Here is a 17,377-nt window from a genome sequence, read left to right on the forward strand (position 1 = left end):
CGATTGTCTTAAAACTTTTCTCATAGGTAACATTGTCTTCTTACCAGTTCATTGTGAGTAGCTTTAACATCTTGTGAATGAAGAATTACCATATTTGATTGATCTCCGCACATATAATGTCACTTTAAGTTGGGAATATCCTGGCTCTGTCTCCCCATAGAAATAAAATTGAAAATCATTGGCCATTTTCTTAAAAAAAATGTTTTTTCTACTTAGATTACTTTACTCTTTCCTAAATGGGGTTGCTTTATATGGTTGTTGGTGTGACTAAACGAAGTTCAATTGAAGTTATGAATTTAGGGGATATTTTTTCTCCGATTATGCGTTTTTAATTTCTTTTCCTTGTAAAATTGAATAAAATCAAACTGTGTATACACTGTTACACGTCGGTACTAAGATTTATCTTTTCTTCTACATTTTCCCTTTTGAAATAGAAGTTTTTTAATTGACTGTTTCATATTTTTAACTTTCACCTATTCAAGAATAATTGAGCAAACACTACGTGAGATGAGTTTGTTCTCCCACGTTTTTGTACGATTTCAGGTCTCTTTGGATTGGTTATGCCATTAAATTGGTTTCGACTACCAGTTTTTTGGCTGCACGCCGAAGTCACTTGGATTCCCAGCAACTAAATAAATAAAGAAACAGTGAATGATGAGGGGTGTACTAAAGCTGACCCAATAGGATATCCCTTCAACATGAAAGCGGAATATAAATTTTCATATTTTTTACATTTAATGGTATGTTTTATCATTAAGTTTTTAATTTCGGTACATTTTATCACTTTTTCTTTTCTGCACATTTTACTTTTACATTTTTCAATTGCTATAAGTTTGGCCACAAATGTTAGTCGGAAAGTGGGAAAACGACTATGATTTTCCATATATATATATATATATATATATATATATATATATATATATATATATATATATATATATATATATATATCATAAGATGATGTCATTTTATAGAAATAAAGCATTACTTTCTTATACATTTAATACAGATAGTTAAAATGTGTGCGAAAAACTTAAATTGGTAAAATTCATTAAATTATAATACTTGGGTGGGAAAATGTTCAGTTGAAACTTCTTAAAAATTATTTATCATGTGAAGAGTATAAATTAGATTTTGATGGGAGGAGAGTAATGTCTTTTTAGATATCGAACTTATTTCGATGTCAAAGTCTTCTCATAAATATATAGTATGTTAAAATATATAGTACGTTAAAAGTGTGTTTTAAGCAGTTTTCATATATATCAAATTAGCAGGATGAAACAAGATAACTCATCAGCCCATTTTTATTTTAACATTAAAAATTAAAATTTAAAGATATAAACATATTATAATATTATAATTTAAATATTAATACATATAATTATACTAATTATTAATTATATAAAATAATCCAACATATAATTATACTAATTCTTTTAATTTTTAATTTATTCAACTAGAAACATTAAATAATGAGTTAAAAATTTTGAAAAATATTTAAATGATTGAGTTTATTTTTATTTTATATATATATATATATATAATATATTTATATAAATATATATATATATATATATATATATATATATTAAATAAATATATATATATATATATATATATATATATATATATATTAAATAAATATATATATATATATATTAAATAAATATATATATATATATATATATATAAAATGATTGAGTTTATTATATATATATATATATATATATATAATAAAAAAATTACATACTAATTCATCAAATACAAGTTAAAATTTTCATTTCTCTTTTATTATAATGGTTCCATCCTAGTTTTAGAGGACCAATTACAAAGATTAAATAGATTAAATTGACTTGTTTTTGTTACTTTTAAGCCAATTATTTATGGTTCGATACATTTAATAGTTTCACATCTAGGGATTGAGGTCAAGTGAGTTTAAATACTTATTCTTCTTTATGTTCTTTGAGAGGTCTTTTAAGGACAAAATCGTGACAAAACTCACATCTCAATGCGAACAATATCTCGGAAACGCAGTGGTTGATCATAATAATGTTGTCGAACTTGCGATTGAAACATTGGCGGAACTGGTGTTCCGATACACCTAATAGTCTCATATTGCTTAGGAGTCGAGGTCAAATACATTTTAAATACTCTTGTTTCCGTCCACCCTCCGAGACACCTTCTAAGGACAAAACCGTGACAGAACTCCATACTCCAAAATAAATAATACCTATAGAACATGATGATAACGATGCTGCCGAACTTGCTATCGATGAACAATTTATTTCTTAATTATCTAATAGGAACACAGTGTTTACTAAACTATTAAAATAAATAAATAAAATAAAATTGTTAAAATTAAATATGTATGGCTTGTCAAATTCCTTACGACATCATCATCTCACAAAAGGATATATTATGTATTGTTTTAAAAACAGCTATCTCAAAAACAGTAGATATTATACTTTTTCATTTGTTGATTGTAAAAATACTAGTACATAAATATTAAACTTAACTGTTCGTTAAAATTGGTTTTTATTTGAATTTAGTCTCAAATAATTAACCAAAATTAAGCTACATACCTCAGAATTTAATGGTTGAGGTTGAGCCACACAGAAATAAGCATGAACTGTGCTCCTCCCACAACACAAGGACCTCAACATGTCTTGTCCCCCGAGGTTGAGAATGACATCTCTCCACATCAATATCTCCTTCTTCAAAAAGGAAAAGTGGCTCCATTCATCCTTCTCATCCTTAGTGCTCAACACATTTTTATGAATACCATTATTGGTGTACACTGAATTCTCAAAGTTATATAAAAAAAAGAAAAACTGAAACTGTTTTGATAGGGAGGCACCGAAAAAGAACTCTGCTTTTTGCGAAATGGGATGAGAGCATTAGCTAAATATGATGGCGACTACCAACTCTCCACACCCTGCTTCGTTTTGTGACAAATCTCTGTGTATTTGAGAAGGGAAATATAGATAGTAACGTTCTTGACAACGATAGGGTTGAATTATGCAGCTTTTCGAAGGATGCACATGGCCTTGCGTTGGCCATCTTGTTTGATTTCTAACACCACTAGTAGGTTCAAATGAAACGGACAATTCCAGTGTATATGTAATGTTTCTGATAGTGCTTACGTTTCCTTCATTGGACCCGCCATTGTTGAATGCAAAAAGGGTCATAACTTTTCAATTAACCGAGCTAAGTAGGTGATAATATATTTGCTCACATCATTCACTTGTAGAGAGCCATGGAATTCAGGTAGAGATCAATTGCGATTTTAATTAACTGCTCTCAAGTATTGTATTGTGCATCACACAACATGATGATGAAGAAATTGTTACCGAAAGTGGGGTTTAATCAATACCATATTCCATTAGCCGATCTGTCTTAAACTTTTGAGGAGTGTGGAAAGTTTTTGGCAGAAAGAAATGGAGTTGAGTGGGGCCATTTTAGTTACGTCATGTAATTGGAATTATTGCTTCAAATGGGAATATAAAAAGGACATTGTCTGCTTAATGGTGATGGAGGTTGAAAGATTATACTCCTAAGTTGCTAAAGCCTAAAAGAGCTCTAACATGTGATAGGAGTGTCCAGCTGGAAAGTGTTTCATGGTAAGGACTTATATGAGGAATGAAATCCCACTGATGTGGAAAAGCATGGCTCACTCCACAAACGTATCTTTGCATATAAGATACTGTACTGCACTCATATATGCCATTTCTTAGACCATACTTAGAGTTGTACCAGATTTTTGGGAAAACTTCCAACCTAAAGCTAAAATACTTCAACAACCAAGGGCAAATAGGAGTACTACTAAACCTTTTTTAAAGTGCATGCACCTTTTTCTTCACGTTTATTCAATAAGCATGAGAGACTGATAAGGTAATCAACATATAGCGCGTTACTTCATCTACAATGCCATTATTTATTTGTGATGATATACACTAAATATAAAAGAGGGGCCACAGTCCCTTCTTGACCCCACCGATAGCCTCTGCTAAATTTCTAATGAGTGAAACACAACATGCATGATCACGAACCACGCTCATTAACATAAAAGTATGAGTGATTCAATACTATTCATTAGCATCTCTTAAGAAAATTTCATTATTTTAGTTGAAAAAACTATCCACGATTATAAGATATAAAACAATTTAACACTACTTGAACCATACATGCTTGTTAGATTTTTATCCTCTCAGCTAAGGTGATTTTGGAGTTAATATGATAACACTGATACCAACTTGTTACCGACCTACTAGCAATCTGCTTTATCTAAATGCGACTTTCAATTCTCTCATCAGTAAAATAGCATAATATCTTCTATTTTCTATGCATTGTAATGAACTTATTGGCTTTGCACGATGTAAAGATGAATTAAACACAATTATTACTGATACCGAAACTAACTGAAAAGGAATTGAAGTAATTATACATCTAGAAAAAGATAAATAAAACTGCAAAAGCATATAGAGGTAGGCTAGTTATGATAATCCAATCAGAATAAGAATAATATTGAGTGCAGGAAGGAGGGGAAAAAAAGAGAAATGCAAGTAAGTAGTTGGTAACTGAGCGGTAAACCCTCTAGCAGGGCCCGTTTCTAATCATATGCAAAGGATGATAGGACACCCACCACCTTCCCAGCGAGCAGAACTACCAAAGTACCCTTGGTGGAGTGGGAATAGTTACATGATGTGTGTGTGTGTGATGATGCAGATGCAGTGCGGTGGGTCAAACAAACAAAACATACACCCTGCAACATATCTTACATTACATTATTAAATATATAGTTGGTGGAGTATTATTCTTTTTTCATTTTTTCTGCAGAGGTGGACCCATGTTATTTTGTTCTGAATCTTTGTCTGCCTTTGTAGTGTTTGCATAGTTCAATCTTCAACTCCACAGTAACAAGGAGTGGTTGTGGTATTTGTATTGTATTGTATTTGATTTGGAGTTTTGACTTTCCCATTCCCAAACCAAAACCTCCCTAGTCTCCAAAGAAACAAACAAACAAAACAAAAGCTATCTTCCAACCCAAGTTGTCAAATGTTCCTCTTTTCTCCAATTCTCCAATGGGCAACCACCAAGGTGTCATCATTTTTTCTCTCCTGCTTTAATGGTTTTGCTTTGCTTTCCTTTTTTCAAAAAAAAAAAAAACAATTTCAATTTGCTCCTTCTCTCTCTCTCTCTAAAGTCTTACCTTCCCTTCTTCTAGTTCTCTTGCTGAACACACTCTTATGCTTGGTAGGTTGTGCCGTTGAGGAGATGGGCCCTAAACTCCACTGAAGTTTGATGGTAAGAACCAAAGGGGTCTCTTTTCCTCTTTCAGTGCTTCCCCTTTGCCCCAATTTCGCGCTGTCTCGCATTTAGGTTTTCCCCTCTTTAGACTCACCAGATAAGATTTAGGGCATTTGATTTGACTAGATTCTTGGAAATTTTCAATGTGGAGCTTCTCGTATTCCACATGGCTCTCCTTGATCATCCTTTGTGAGTGATTTGTTCGGCCATACTTGCCTCGTTGTTGTGAGAGAACGTGCTTCAAATTTCGCTCTCAAGTTTCAATTTTCTTGCAAGTTAAATTGAACTGGGACGGAAGTAGAAAGGGATTATGGGACTGGATTCTCTCCAATTTCGTGTTGGGTATGGAGGTTGAGGGATAAAGACTCGATTTTTAGTGGTGCTGATTGTGGAGTTATCTTTGTCGGAAGACGTGAATTTGAAGCCGAGTAAGATGGACAGAGTTATTCAGCCTCCTTTGGTAATTGATTTATACGCTTTTTCTTATCCCTCTCTCTTTTTTCTAGTTTGTATGTCATTTTCATGTTTAGGTTATGAGGTAAACCAATGCTAGGTTGGTTTGAGTTCCCCTTTTTGTATGGTCATCTCTTTGGAAAGTATCGTAACTCTTGCTATTTAGACCATTTGGGTTTTGTCTTTCTGTGTCCATGTTACTGATCTAACTGCTGATGTTTGCCTTGACCTAATATGTTGTTTCAAAAGAGCTCTAGAAGTGTTTGTCGAAAAAGAAGCTTCAAGAAAGACCTCTTTTTAGGGTGTTGTGGGGATGAAGGGAAGACTTTTGGAATCGATTCGGGTGGTTTTGTTCTATTGCATGCCATTGCTTACAGAACATTTATTTTTTTACCCTTCGATTTTCTATTTGTTGCATTTTAACCTCTGTGAAAATTCTGTGCTTAATTTTCTTTAATCGATGAAATGTTGCTGCAGGCTTTTGGGCCATGATAGATGAGAAACTCTTATATTTAAATGCTGTAATCCGGGTATTTAGACGGGGACAATATTTTGTATAATCTCACTGCTAAATTCTCAGTAATGTGACACCACTTGTGTTTTTTCGTTAATTGTTAAGCGTGCTGCACATTCAGAAGTGTGGGGATGGTTGGATGCAAAACTAATGGATTAAATTTCTTTCTAACACGGGCCAAATATTTCTGAGGCTTAAGATTTGAAATTACCCTGGACTTTATGAAGGTTTGATTGCATAGGACCTTTCAAATGCCTTGTCAAATTGTGTCAAGTCAACTCTTGCGGTCAATATTCATCAAAATACGATAAAGTATATTGTAAATTATTTCTCATGATTTATAAACTGGTGATTGGCTTATGTTAACATATGACTTTATCTGAGCCTGAAAGATAGCTGTCACTGATTAATGTTTAAGCTATTACTCATTAGTAAACAAGGTGCTATCCTTGCTGAGAGGCATCAATTTGTCGTGTTCGAGTTATAATTTATCGTACTACAGCAAAAAAGAAATATATGCTTCCATTTTAGGTGTAGATAAAGAATTTTTGTGTTTCAAATGTGTTTATGCAGGTGGATACAACTGCATGTCTATGCAGAGTAGATACGGGCCTGAAAACTGTTGCTGGAGCAAAGAGGTATGTCCCTGGAACGAAGCTCTGTCTTCGGCCTGATATAAAGCCATCTATTCACCCAACTAGAAACAAGCCAGCACGTGGTGACAGAAGCCGCAATCAATCCCCACTACTTCCAGGACTCCCTGATGATCTAGCTATTGCATGCCTAATTCGTGTCCCCCGTGTGGAGCATCGCAAACTCCGGCTAGTCTGCAAAAGATGGTACCGTCTTTTGGTCGGTAACTTCTTTTATTCTCTCCGCAAGAGTCTTGGAATTGCAGAAGAATGGATATATGTTATTAAGAGGGACAGAGACGGGAAAATCTCATGGCATGCCTTTGATCCTGTGTACCAACTGTGGCAACCCCTGCCACCTGTTCCAAGGGAATATTCTGGAGCTCTTGGTTTTGGCTGTGCTGTTCTCAATGGCTGTCACCTGTACTTGTTTGGTGGGAAGGACCCTCTAAAGGGATCCATGAGACGCGTCATATTTTACAGTGCTAGGACAAATAAGTGGCACCGTGCCCCAGATATGCTTCGAAGGCGGCACTTCTTTGGCTCCTGTGTCATAAACAATTGCCTCTACGTGGCTGGTGGGGAGAATGAGGGTGTGCACCGATCCTTGAGATCAGCTGAAGTGTATGATCCCAACAAGAATAGATGGTCGTTTATTTCAGATATGAGCACTGCAATGGTGCCTTTCATAGGAGTTGTCTACGATGGGAAGTGGTTCCTCAAGGGACTTGGTCCTCACCAGCAGGTTCTGAGTGAGGTCTACCAGCCAGAGAATGATAGCTGGTACCCCATTTATGATGGAATGGTTTCTGGCTGGAGGAACCCTAGCACTACCCTAAATGGAAAGCTCTATGCCTTGGACTGCAAGGATGGCTGCAAAGTTAGGGTTTATGATGAGGTCACCGATTCATGGAGCAAGCATATTGACAGTAAAATGCATTTGGGGAGCTCTCGGGCTTTGGAGGCTGCGGCTCTTGTTCCCCTGAATGGGAAACTCTGCATCATCCGGAATAATATGAGCATTTCTCTGGTTGATGTTTCAAAACTTGAAGATTTGAAAGGATCTTCCGCAGAACAGTTATGGGAAACTATTGCTGGGAAAGGCCAGTTCAAGACATTGGTCACAAATCTGTGGTCTAGCCTTGCCGGGAGAAACCGACTCAAAAGTCACATAGTTCACTGTCAGATTCTTCAAGCTTAGAGGCTGTATAGTTCTAAACAATCACAATGAGCTTTGGTAACCGGTTGAAGTATCTCATCTTGTGGTATATGTTGGTGAGAAGCTGGGTCAAATCTTGGCAGAACACCATGGTGCTGTCTATTATTTTGTTTCATCTGGAACCCCTGACATCACGCTCATCACAAGAGGTGAAACATTGATGAGATGTTTTACTTATCATATAGAGTTACAGATATTGATACACAGCTGCTACATTTTGAAAAATTTGACTAGGTTGCTTACCAGATCACATGGTTTATCATTAGCTTGTCTTTTGTGTTGCTGCAACCAATGTATGACTGGCGTGTTGGAGGGAGAGATGAATAATGCTTAGAGTGAGTTTGGTATTCTTATGAAATTGAGGGTGAAAAATTCAAGAATTACTTTTAAATACAATTTCATATAAAAACAAATCTATGAATTTTTCACCCTCATTTTCTGTAGTCACACCCAACTGACCAACAACCCTTTTCATAACGTGTTTATATATATATGTGAGCACAAGTGGAGTCAAGGCTGAAAAGAATTTAGGGTTGCCTCTAAGTTTTGTACTGTGATGAAACACTACTAGCCTTTTTGAATTAAAGTTTGCACCCCTCAAACCCTGCACGGAGAGTGCAAACGTTTACGATTGTCTTGTTTGGCAGAAAGTATTGTTAGGTAGTGTATGAACATGATTTTTAGTTTAGAACTATAATTTGTGGGGAGAGACCTAACCATCTCATAAAATGCAATCTGAACATGAAATATGCTGTATATTTTCAAAGTCAGAAACTTTAAGCTCCATCAATCAATTTAAGGGTACTTTTAGTGTAGAGTGGTGTGAACTAGACTTTTATGTGATTTCTGAGGCCACATGCTGTAAAGAGAAAAGAGACGGATGAAGCAAACCGAAATTACACGTATCAACGTTAGGTTCTTATCAAGTTTAGCCGAAATTGCGCGTTTATCGTTTATTCTGCTCTGAACTTAAATTAACCAATTTTTCAATAAATTGTATAAAAGGTCAGATTTCATCTTTGTCTAGAAATAGAGAAATAGGACCAAATATATCCCAGTAGCTACCATGATTGTAACGTGTCCATAATTGATAATTTTTTCTGTGCCCATTATTTAGACTATTGCTAATATAGAAACAAAAGTTAAATACAATTATTACAAATATATAAATAAAAAACAATTCTCTAAATTTTTTCGTCATGATTACGAACCTTGGCTTGTCTGTCAAGTTGGATGTAATGCCTGAAAGAATGATACGTCCATTCAAATTTTAGTAAGTGCATTAAAAAAGAAAAGAACGAAAAAAGTTGAAGAGCCTATAAACAGACAATGACTAAATATAGAAGAAGGGTGGAGAAAAATAAAAGCTGGATATAGTGTTCTGAAAAATTGAAATTTATGAACCCTTCTTTATTACAGCGTTTCTACATAGTTTGTAAAATTTTAGACATGTCGATTAGGTAACTCACCCTAATCCATAAGATGTCTACAAAAGTTTCACCACGAGTGAACAAGAAAAAAAAAATCTTCTTTAAAAGTGAGAGTTCTAAATAGTATATATAACGATATATAAAGGGGATTCTCCTTTTTGTGTCCACATTTCAGCCTTTCCTTCGAGAATGAACCACTCTTATCATTTAGAAAATGTACAGAAAAAAAAATCTCTGAGAAAATAACTAAAAGCTATATTTGAAAAAAAAGGAATCAATAAATAATTTGTGGGTCTTTCTTCCTACACCTCCAAGCATTTCTTCTACAACTCCAAAATTTCTTTAAATTCCCAAAAAATCCTTTATCATTTAATAAAACTCACGGACATCACACCCCCAAAATTACTTCTGGATGTTGATTTCCGGAAGTCAAAATATATCATCGGAAATTGACTTCCGGAAGTCAAAATATATCCCCGAAAGTCGATTTTCGAAAGTCAAAATATATCTCCAGAAGTCGACTTTCGGAAGTCAAAATATATCTCCGGAAGTCGACTTCCGGAAGTCAAAAATCATTACCGCAAGTCGACTTCCGAAACCAAAAAGATTAATTTTATTTTAAATATTTTTTTTTAAAATTTATGTTTTCTACCTTTTATTTTATTTTATTTTTTAAAACACGTATTACAAATATTAAAAATTTTAAAATATATAAATTTTAAAAAAATTATTTTAGAAAATAAAAAATAAGTAAGAAAAAATGCTAAATAAAAAATGAAAAATAATTTAAATTAAAATAATAAAACTTTAAATTTAAAAAATGAAATATATATATATATATATATATATATATATATATATATTATTTTGTTTGTTTTTAGTTAAAGTTTTACTATTTTAATTTAAATTATTTTTTATTTATTTTATTTTATTTATATATTTCATGTGTATAATATTTATATTTTATTTGAATTTTTAATTTTATTTAAAATTTAAATATTTAATTTTAATCAAATTTTTAAAAATTTTTCAATTGTATATCTTTTTATATTTTTAAAATTAAATTTATTTTTATAAAATTTATTAAAACTTTAATAAAATTAAAAAAAAATTAAAAAAATCTTATTTAAAACAATATATATATATATATATATATATATATAAATAATGAAATTTAAAATTAAAAAAAACGAATATATATATATTTGTATATATATTTTCTTTTTTTTATTTAAAGTTTTATTATTTTAAAATTAATTTAAATATTAAATAAAATTAAATGAAGCAGAATAAATTTTTTAATTTTTTTGTTTTTTTATTTAAAGTTTAATATTATTTTAATTTTACTTATATTTATATTTATATTTAGTTTTCAGTATATTAAATAAAAATAAAATTATATATATAGATATTAATTTTTTTTAAATATATATTAAGAAATATGAAAACATAAAAAAGAAATAAAATAATAAATAATAAACTAAAAAAATAATTAAAAGTTAGAAAAAATAAATTTTAAAAAAATTAAAAATATTGAAATTAAAATTAATTTAACTTACGGAAGTCGACTTTCTAATGTTTTTTTACTCCGAAAATCGACTTTCGGTGATATATTTTAACTTTTGAAAGTTGATATAATTTTGGAGATATGGTGTTTGCGAATTTTTTTAAATGGTTAAAGAATTTTTTGAGAATTTAAAAAAAATTTGGAGGTACATAAAGAAAGACACTAATTTGTTTAGTCCAATGGACATAAATTGGCCCAAGACATGATTAAAAATCTTCTTCATATTTTATTTATCACAAGCTGACTTAAGTACTGTTTTACAAAAGAAAAATACTTATTTTTATTCTTTTTGCACAGTAAAAAATGAAAGTGAGTATTTAACAAAATTAAATTACCTTAAGAAAAATAAGATTGAATATTTTATATATATATATATATATATATATATATATATAGAAAAAACTATAAAAAAATAAAAACTAATGTAAGTATCATGTTTCTTTTTTCATATTTTATATTTATCTCATTGCCTCTCTCTAGTTCAAATTGTTTTCTTTTTCTCTTCATCAATCTCCAGTATGTTTAAAGTATTTTCTCATGTTTTACATGATCAGAATTTTATCCACAAGTAGATAATTAAAACTAAGTCTTTTATTCTAGGTTCTTCTATTCTTTATTGGTTTTATCTTATTTTAATATTTCAAAGTTTTACCGGTTTTATTGAAAAATTAATTTCTCAACTTATCCATATTTAGATAGTTACTTTGGTAGATTTGATGACGTTTTCTTAAAATTTAATTATGTCTTTGATTTCTATTTTTATAGAGAAAATTGATACAATCAAGTCTTTTTCGGTTAAACAGTAACAGCGTTAAATGGGGTGTCACGTGTCAGTTCTTAGAAATTCTTTTTTTAAAATTATTTATTTATTTTTTTGAATTTAAAAAAAAAACAAAATTGTCACGTGTCAATTTGTCGTCATGTCACAAAACAGTAACAAAGTGATGTGACAGTGATAATGTCACGTATCAGTATTATGTCAGGTGTCATATCCTTATTCTCAATTTTGTCCTTATAATTCAATTTCTGTCTCAATTTAGTCATAATTTTTGTAAAAAATATGCAATTTATAAATGTTATACCAATATTTTTATTAAATTTGATATTTTTTTTCAAATTGATATTTTAATTATATATTTTTAACATAACTAAATTTATTTAAATTTGTGTTTTACATTCAATTTTACTTAAAATTGTTTTCAAATTTTAAATTTATTTGTTTTTTATTGTTACATGAACTAGTTAAAACTATTTTTAAAATTTTTATAATTCTTATTTTTACACCAACTCAAACATTTGTATAGAAATTATTGAACTTTATACATTTTAAAAATATACAATTATTTGAAATATAATTTCAAATAAAAAAAATAAAAGATAATATTAAAGTACGATGTAATAAAATATCAATATAATTTATGATTTCTTTTTCTATTAACATTATTTTCTATTAATAACTTTAAAACAATTTTAAATAAAGTTCAATATAAAATATAAATTTAAATAAACTTAATTTTGTTAAAAATATTTACTTCAAATACCAATTTCGATAGAAATATTTGTGTACATTTATATAAAAATTAAATTTGGTTTCAATTTGGACAAGACAAAATTGTTATATTTTTACAAAAATTGAGACTAAATTAAGATAAAAGTTAAAATAAAGGGACCAAATTGAGAATGTGAAAATGACATCTGGCGTACAAGTGACATGTGACATTGTCACTACCACATCACTATATTACTACCACGTGGCACGATGACAGCTTGACACGTGGTAAATTTTTTATTTTTTAAAAATAAATAAATAAATTCAATAACTGACATGTGACACCCATTTAACATTGTTACTACGGAATGAACTTGATCACATCAAATCTCCCAAAACAAATACCAAATTTTGAAAAGAAAAAATATAAGAATCAAATTGATATTTTGCTACGAAAATGAGGACTAAAGACATAATTAAACTTTTTCTTAATTTTCCAAAAGCATGGTATGTTTGTCGTCCTCTTATTTATCTTGCTTGTAGTTTTTATTGTTTAAAGGGGGCAAAATAATTGTTAAGAAAATTATTGTAAATTATAAATAAACTTGATTTTGTCTATTGAAATTTTCTTTAATATTATTTTGTTAAAGTTAGTACGATTATAACTTTAAATATTTAGATAATTGATATCAATATTTTTTATTTATGAATGTGAAATATAGTTTCAACCTCAAATTGAATTAGTTACAGCAGTAGTGTAACAACTCAAAAATATAGACTAAATTGTTATTCAATAAAATATTTCATTATGATATTCGTTAATCGTTACTATTACTAAATTTTGAACAAGAAACATGAAGGAAAAAAAAAATAAAAAAAAAATATATATATATATATATATATATATATATATATATATATATATATATATATATATATATATATATATATATATATATATATATATATATATATATATATATATATATATCGAACATTTACTATAATTTACTTAAAAAGAACTTAATCCGATAAAAAATTGTAGTTTTGAGAAAAGAGAATATAATCAAATTTATTTTATTATTTAGAATCTTCATATATGTATGGATAACACATACATTTTTTTTTCTAGTTTATTTTATTGATATAACTGAAAAATTTATTGTAGTTTTGAGAAAAGAGAATATAATCAAATTTATTTTATTATTTAGAATCTTCATATATGTATGGATAACACATACATTTTTTTTCTAGTTTATTTTATAGATATAACTGAAAAATTTGATTAGTGCTCGAGTCGAATGATGAAAAATTATCATATTTGGTTCTTTTGGAGAATGAATCTATAAGAATTCACCTATCCAATAACAAAAAAGCCTGACTTGAATGATCCTCTATTAAGAGCTAAATTGGCTACGGGAATGGGTCATAATTATTATGGAGAACCCGCATGACCTAACCATCTTTTATATATTTTAGGTACTATTGGCTGTAACTTAGGCTTAGCGATTCTATAACCATCCATAATTGGGGGACTCCACTTGGTCTAATCAATCTTGAATCAAATTCCTGTGGACAATGTAATTTAATTATGGCATTACCAAATGAGGAGTCTCACCCCTAATCCCACCAAAAGAACATCATTCAACTCTCATCACTTAGACTACGACACTCTGTGAGTTTGTAAATCTAGTAGAGTATAAAGTGACTTTTGCCCAACAGATATTCCTAATGAATGCATAACACTAAACTAACAAGAATTTATACTTCTCCTTAGAAGCCAAAACCCCAAATAAACAAACAATTCAAACACAATATTCAATTCAATACAACATTCATCATACCTGATAACACCTTGAAACATTTCACTACATTCCTCTCGAACCATGTCATAGGACATTTCCTCCTTTAAACTTTTCATACTTGATACTCCTCGTTCATATGTTCAGAACACTTATCCACAAAATATATATGTATATATATATATATATATATATATATATACATATATATATATATATATATAATTATTTCAACACATTGGCATATTTTACACTTCATACCACACACATTTATCATTTCCAAAATACATACTTTTACTTCAAGGTCAAACCAAGACCACAATCAAGGACATAACAAACCGTTAACACATCAAGTAAAATTAATTTTCGCAAAAAGATAAACCTAACAAAATGGAGCAATCATAAGTGACTAAATTTTCTAACTACACACCTCAAATCAAAGTTTTCACTGGTCAAAATGAAGAATCATGTGTTTAAGATCATGTGGAATGGGAAGCAAGGCTTAGCAAGTGATTATCATGTTTCTTTGGAGTGATAGAAGGTGATGTCGAGTGATGATCAGAGAAATTCATTCCAAATACAATTCCTCTGTGCATGGTGAGATTAGGGAGTGACACACTCCAATTTACAAAAATACCCCTTCATATTTCAGTTTTCCTGCACGTGATTTATTCATTTCTCTTGAAAACAACATATTAAAAATTGGTAACACAAATAAAAATTTATTAAGGTTATAATAAAAATTTCATACTTCTAAAATTAGTATTAAAAAGAAAATAAAATCTCAATGAAAATAAATTATTTTCCACCATACATATTAAATTTATTTTCATACCAAGTATATTGTATTTTTCCTTTTTTATAAATAATTTTTTCACAATTTCAATCATTCAATAAAATTTATAAAATTAATTCTAAATTATTTATATATTATATTATATTAATAGAGACATTTTAGTAATCTAACTGTTTCATCTATTAATTTTTTTTAATATGTCACACCAATCAATCTAGTAACAAACTTTCGCAAACTTCACTCTCTAGTCTATTCCAAAATCACTTTCAAATCCCTTCAAAGAAACAACAATAACTTCATTCTCTAATCCTTTCAATCTCTTCTTCTCCCTCTCCCTCTCCCTGAAATCATTTGGCCCAGAAGAATACAGTCTTAGTTTTTTTTAAATTTTAAAAAATATAGGTAGTATATAATAAAGAATAGTATTTAATGTTTATAAATAATATAAAATTAAATATAATAAAGAACACAAAATTTTATTAAGATATTTTTGCTCTCATTTCTTGTTAGTTCTCTCTCATTTTTTTAAGGATTAAATATTTTTTTGTCCCTGAATTTGTAGTGAAAATTGGAATTAGTCTATTTTCGAAACTTTGGTCCAATTTAGTCTCTCAACTTTAGAACAGCGTGAATTTATTCTTTTCAACCAAATTTAACGTTTCAAATACATTTCATGATAGCATTTGAGTTGTTTACACCGTTTGACACATTTTTACTTCAACGTTAGTTAAGAAACTACCATGAAACGCATTTGAAATATCAAATAAACTTAACAAAATTTTGTTAAAAGGAGTAGATCACAAAGTTCTAAAGTTGGGAGACTAAATTTGGTCAAAGTTTCGAAGAGGGACTAATTCCAATTTTCACATAAAGTTGAAAAACCAAAAACATATTTAACTCAATGTCACTCTCTCTTGTCTCTTGATAATGCAATATTAGTTTAATATTTAGTATTTGTTTCATCTCATGATTTTTTTTTGTATATTTTTTTTATATGAATATGGAATGAAAAGTGATATACTATATGTTTTTTCACAACTATTTTTTTATTGTGACTTGATTATCATATTTTTTTAATAATTACGACTCTCAATTTTTTATTAGATTTTGATAAATTCTTTTTTAGTTTCATTGATTTTTAAATAGATATATTGATGAAGAATAAAATGATAGATTATTTTTTCAGATTGATGAAAGGAAATATACGCATGAAGATAAAAAAAATACATATTTACTTCACATCTTTTCAAGCATGATATCAAGGAGAAATATAGAAGGACATGTCAATACTAAATTATATATACTTTTGTTATATTAGTGAGAATGATTAAATATATAAGTTTTGAATATATTATTTTGGTCCTTCAAAATTTGTTGTTAAGATCTGCCACTACTTTTAGGATAATTAGAATCTATGTTATTTGATATTTAAAATATTAAGAAAACGAGTACAAATATATTCCTTGCTTGGTGGGAATGAAGATAACATGTTGAATATGGAAATGAGGATAAAAGTGAATTTTTATTATGGAGTGAGCACTCAAAATTTATATATTTAATCATCATTACCAACAAGAAAAAATAAATAAATTCTCTGATCATTAACGTTATGCTTCATATTAACATTTTAATCTTTACATCAATTTCCTTTTATCATTTAAAAAAATCTATTCTCTTATATTAAGAATATATCTATTAAAAATCAAGACTAAAAAATAAATTATCAAAATCTAATTAAATATTGGAGACAAAATTACTAAAAGAAAAATTTACAATAATTAAATCACAATTAAAATCGGGGTTATAAAAAAATATAATAATTAATTTTTTATTTTATATTCATAAAAAAATCCTATATAAAAGAATTACCTTATGACATAAAAAAAATATGAAATAAATATTTTAGTATCATGCGGGATAATAGAGATTTTTTTTTCTTCTCAACGAAAGAAAACATTTAATAAATGAGTATATAAATAAGTAGTTTGTGTTAAAAAAAAAATTCAGAAACAAGCAAACAATAGAAAGAATGAAAAAATAAACGATAAATAAATGAGAGAAAATTAAAAAAAATATATTGTTTATTATATTTAAATTTAAATTTTATTATTTATTAACATTAAATAACATATATAATAAAAAAGTTAAAATTTATCAAATTTAATTGC

General features: G+C 28.9%; 1 protein-coding gene across 2 annotated transcripts; it reads left to right on the plus strand.

Annotated features, from left to right (window-relative positions):
- Nucleotides 1-4,885: 4,885 nt before the first annotated feature.
- Nucleotides 4,886-8,919, plus strand: LOC114177814 (F-box/kelch-repeat protein At1g55270-like). 2 transcript variants are annotated; one of them, XM_028063366.1, is made up of 3 exons: nt 4,886-5,097; nt 5,258-5,767; nt 6,848-8,919. In XM_028063366.1, exons 2-3 carry the CDS (start codon nt 5,741-5,743, stop codon nt 8,105-8,107), a joined length of 1,287 nt encoding a protein of 428 aa, XP_027919167.1. In that variant the 5' UTR covers nt 4,886-5,097; nt 5,258-5,740; the 3' UTR covers nt 8,108-8,919. The 2 variants fall into 2 exon arrangements, with proteins under 2 accessions (XP_027919167.1, XP_027919166.1); XM_028063365.1 differs by lacking the exon at nt 4,886-5,097 and having other exon boundaries at nt 5,136-5,767.
- The last annotated feature ends 8,458 nt before the right edge of the window (nt 8,920-17,377 follow it).

Source organism: Vigna unguiculata, chromosome 3 (genome assembly GCF_004118075.2).
Source record: "Vigna unguiculata cultivar IT97K-499-35 chromosome 3, ASM411807v1, whole genome shotgun sequence".
Classification (NCBI taxonomy): domain Eukaryota; kingdom Viridiplantae; phylum Streptophyta; class Magnoliopsida; order Fabales; family Fabaceae; genus Vigna; species Vigna unguiculata.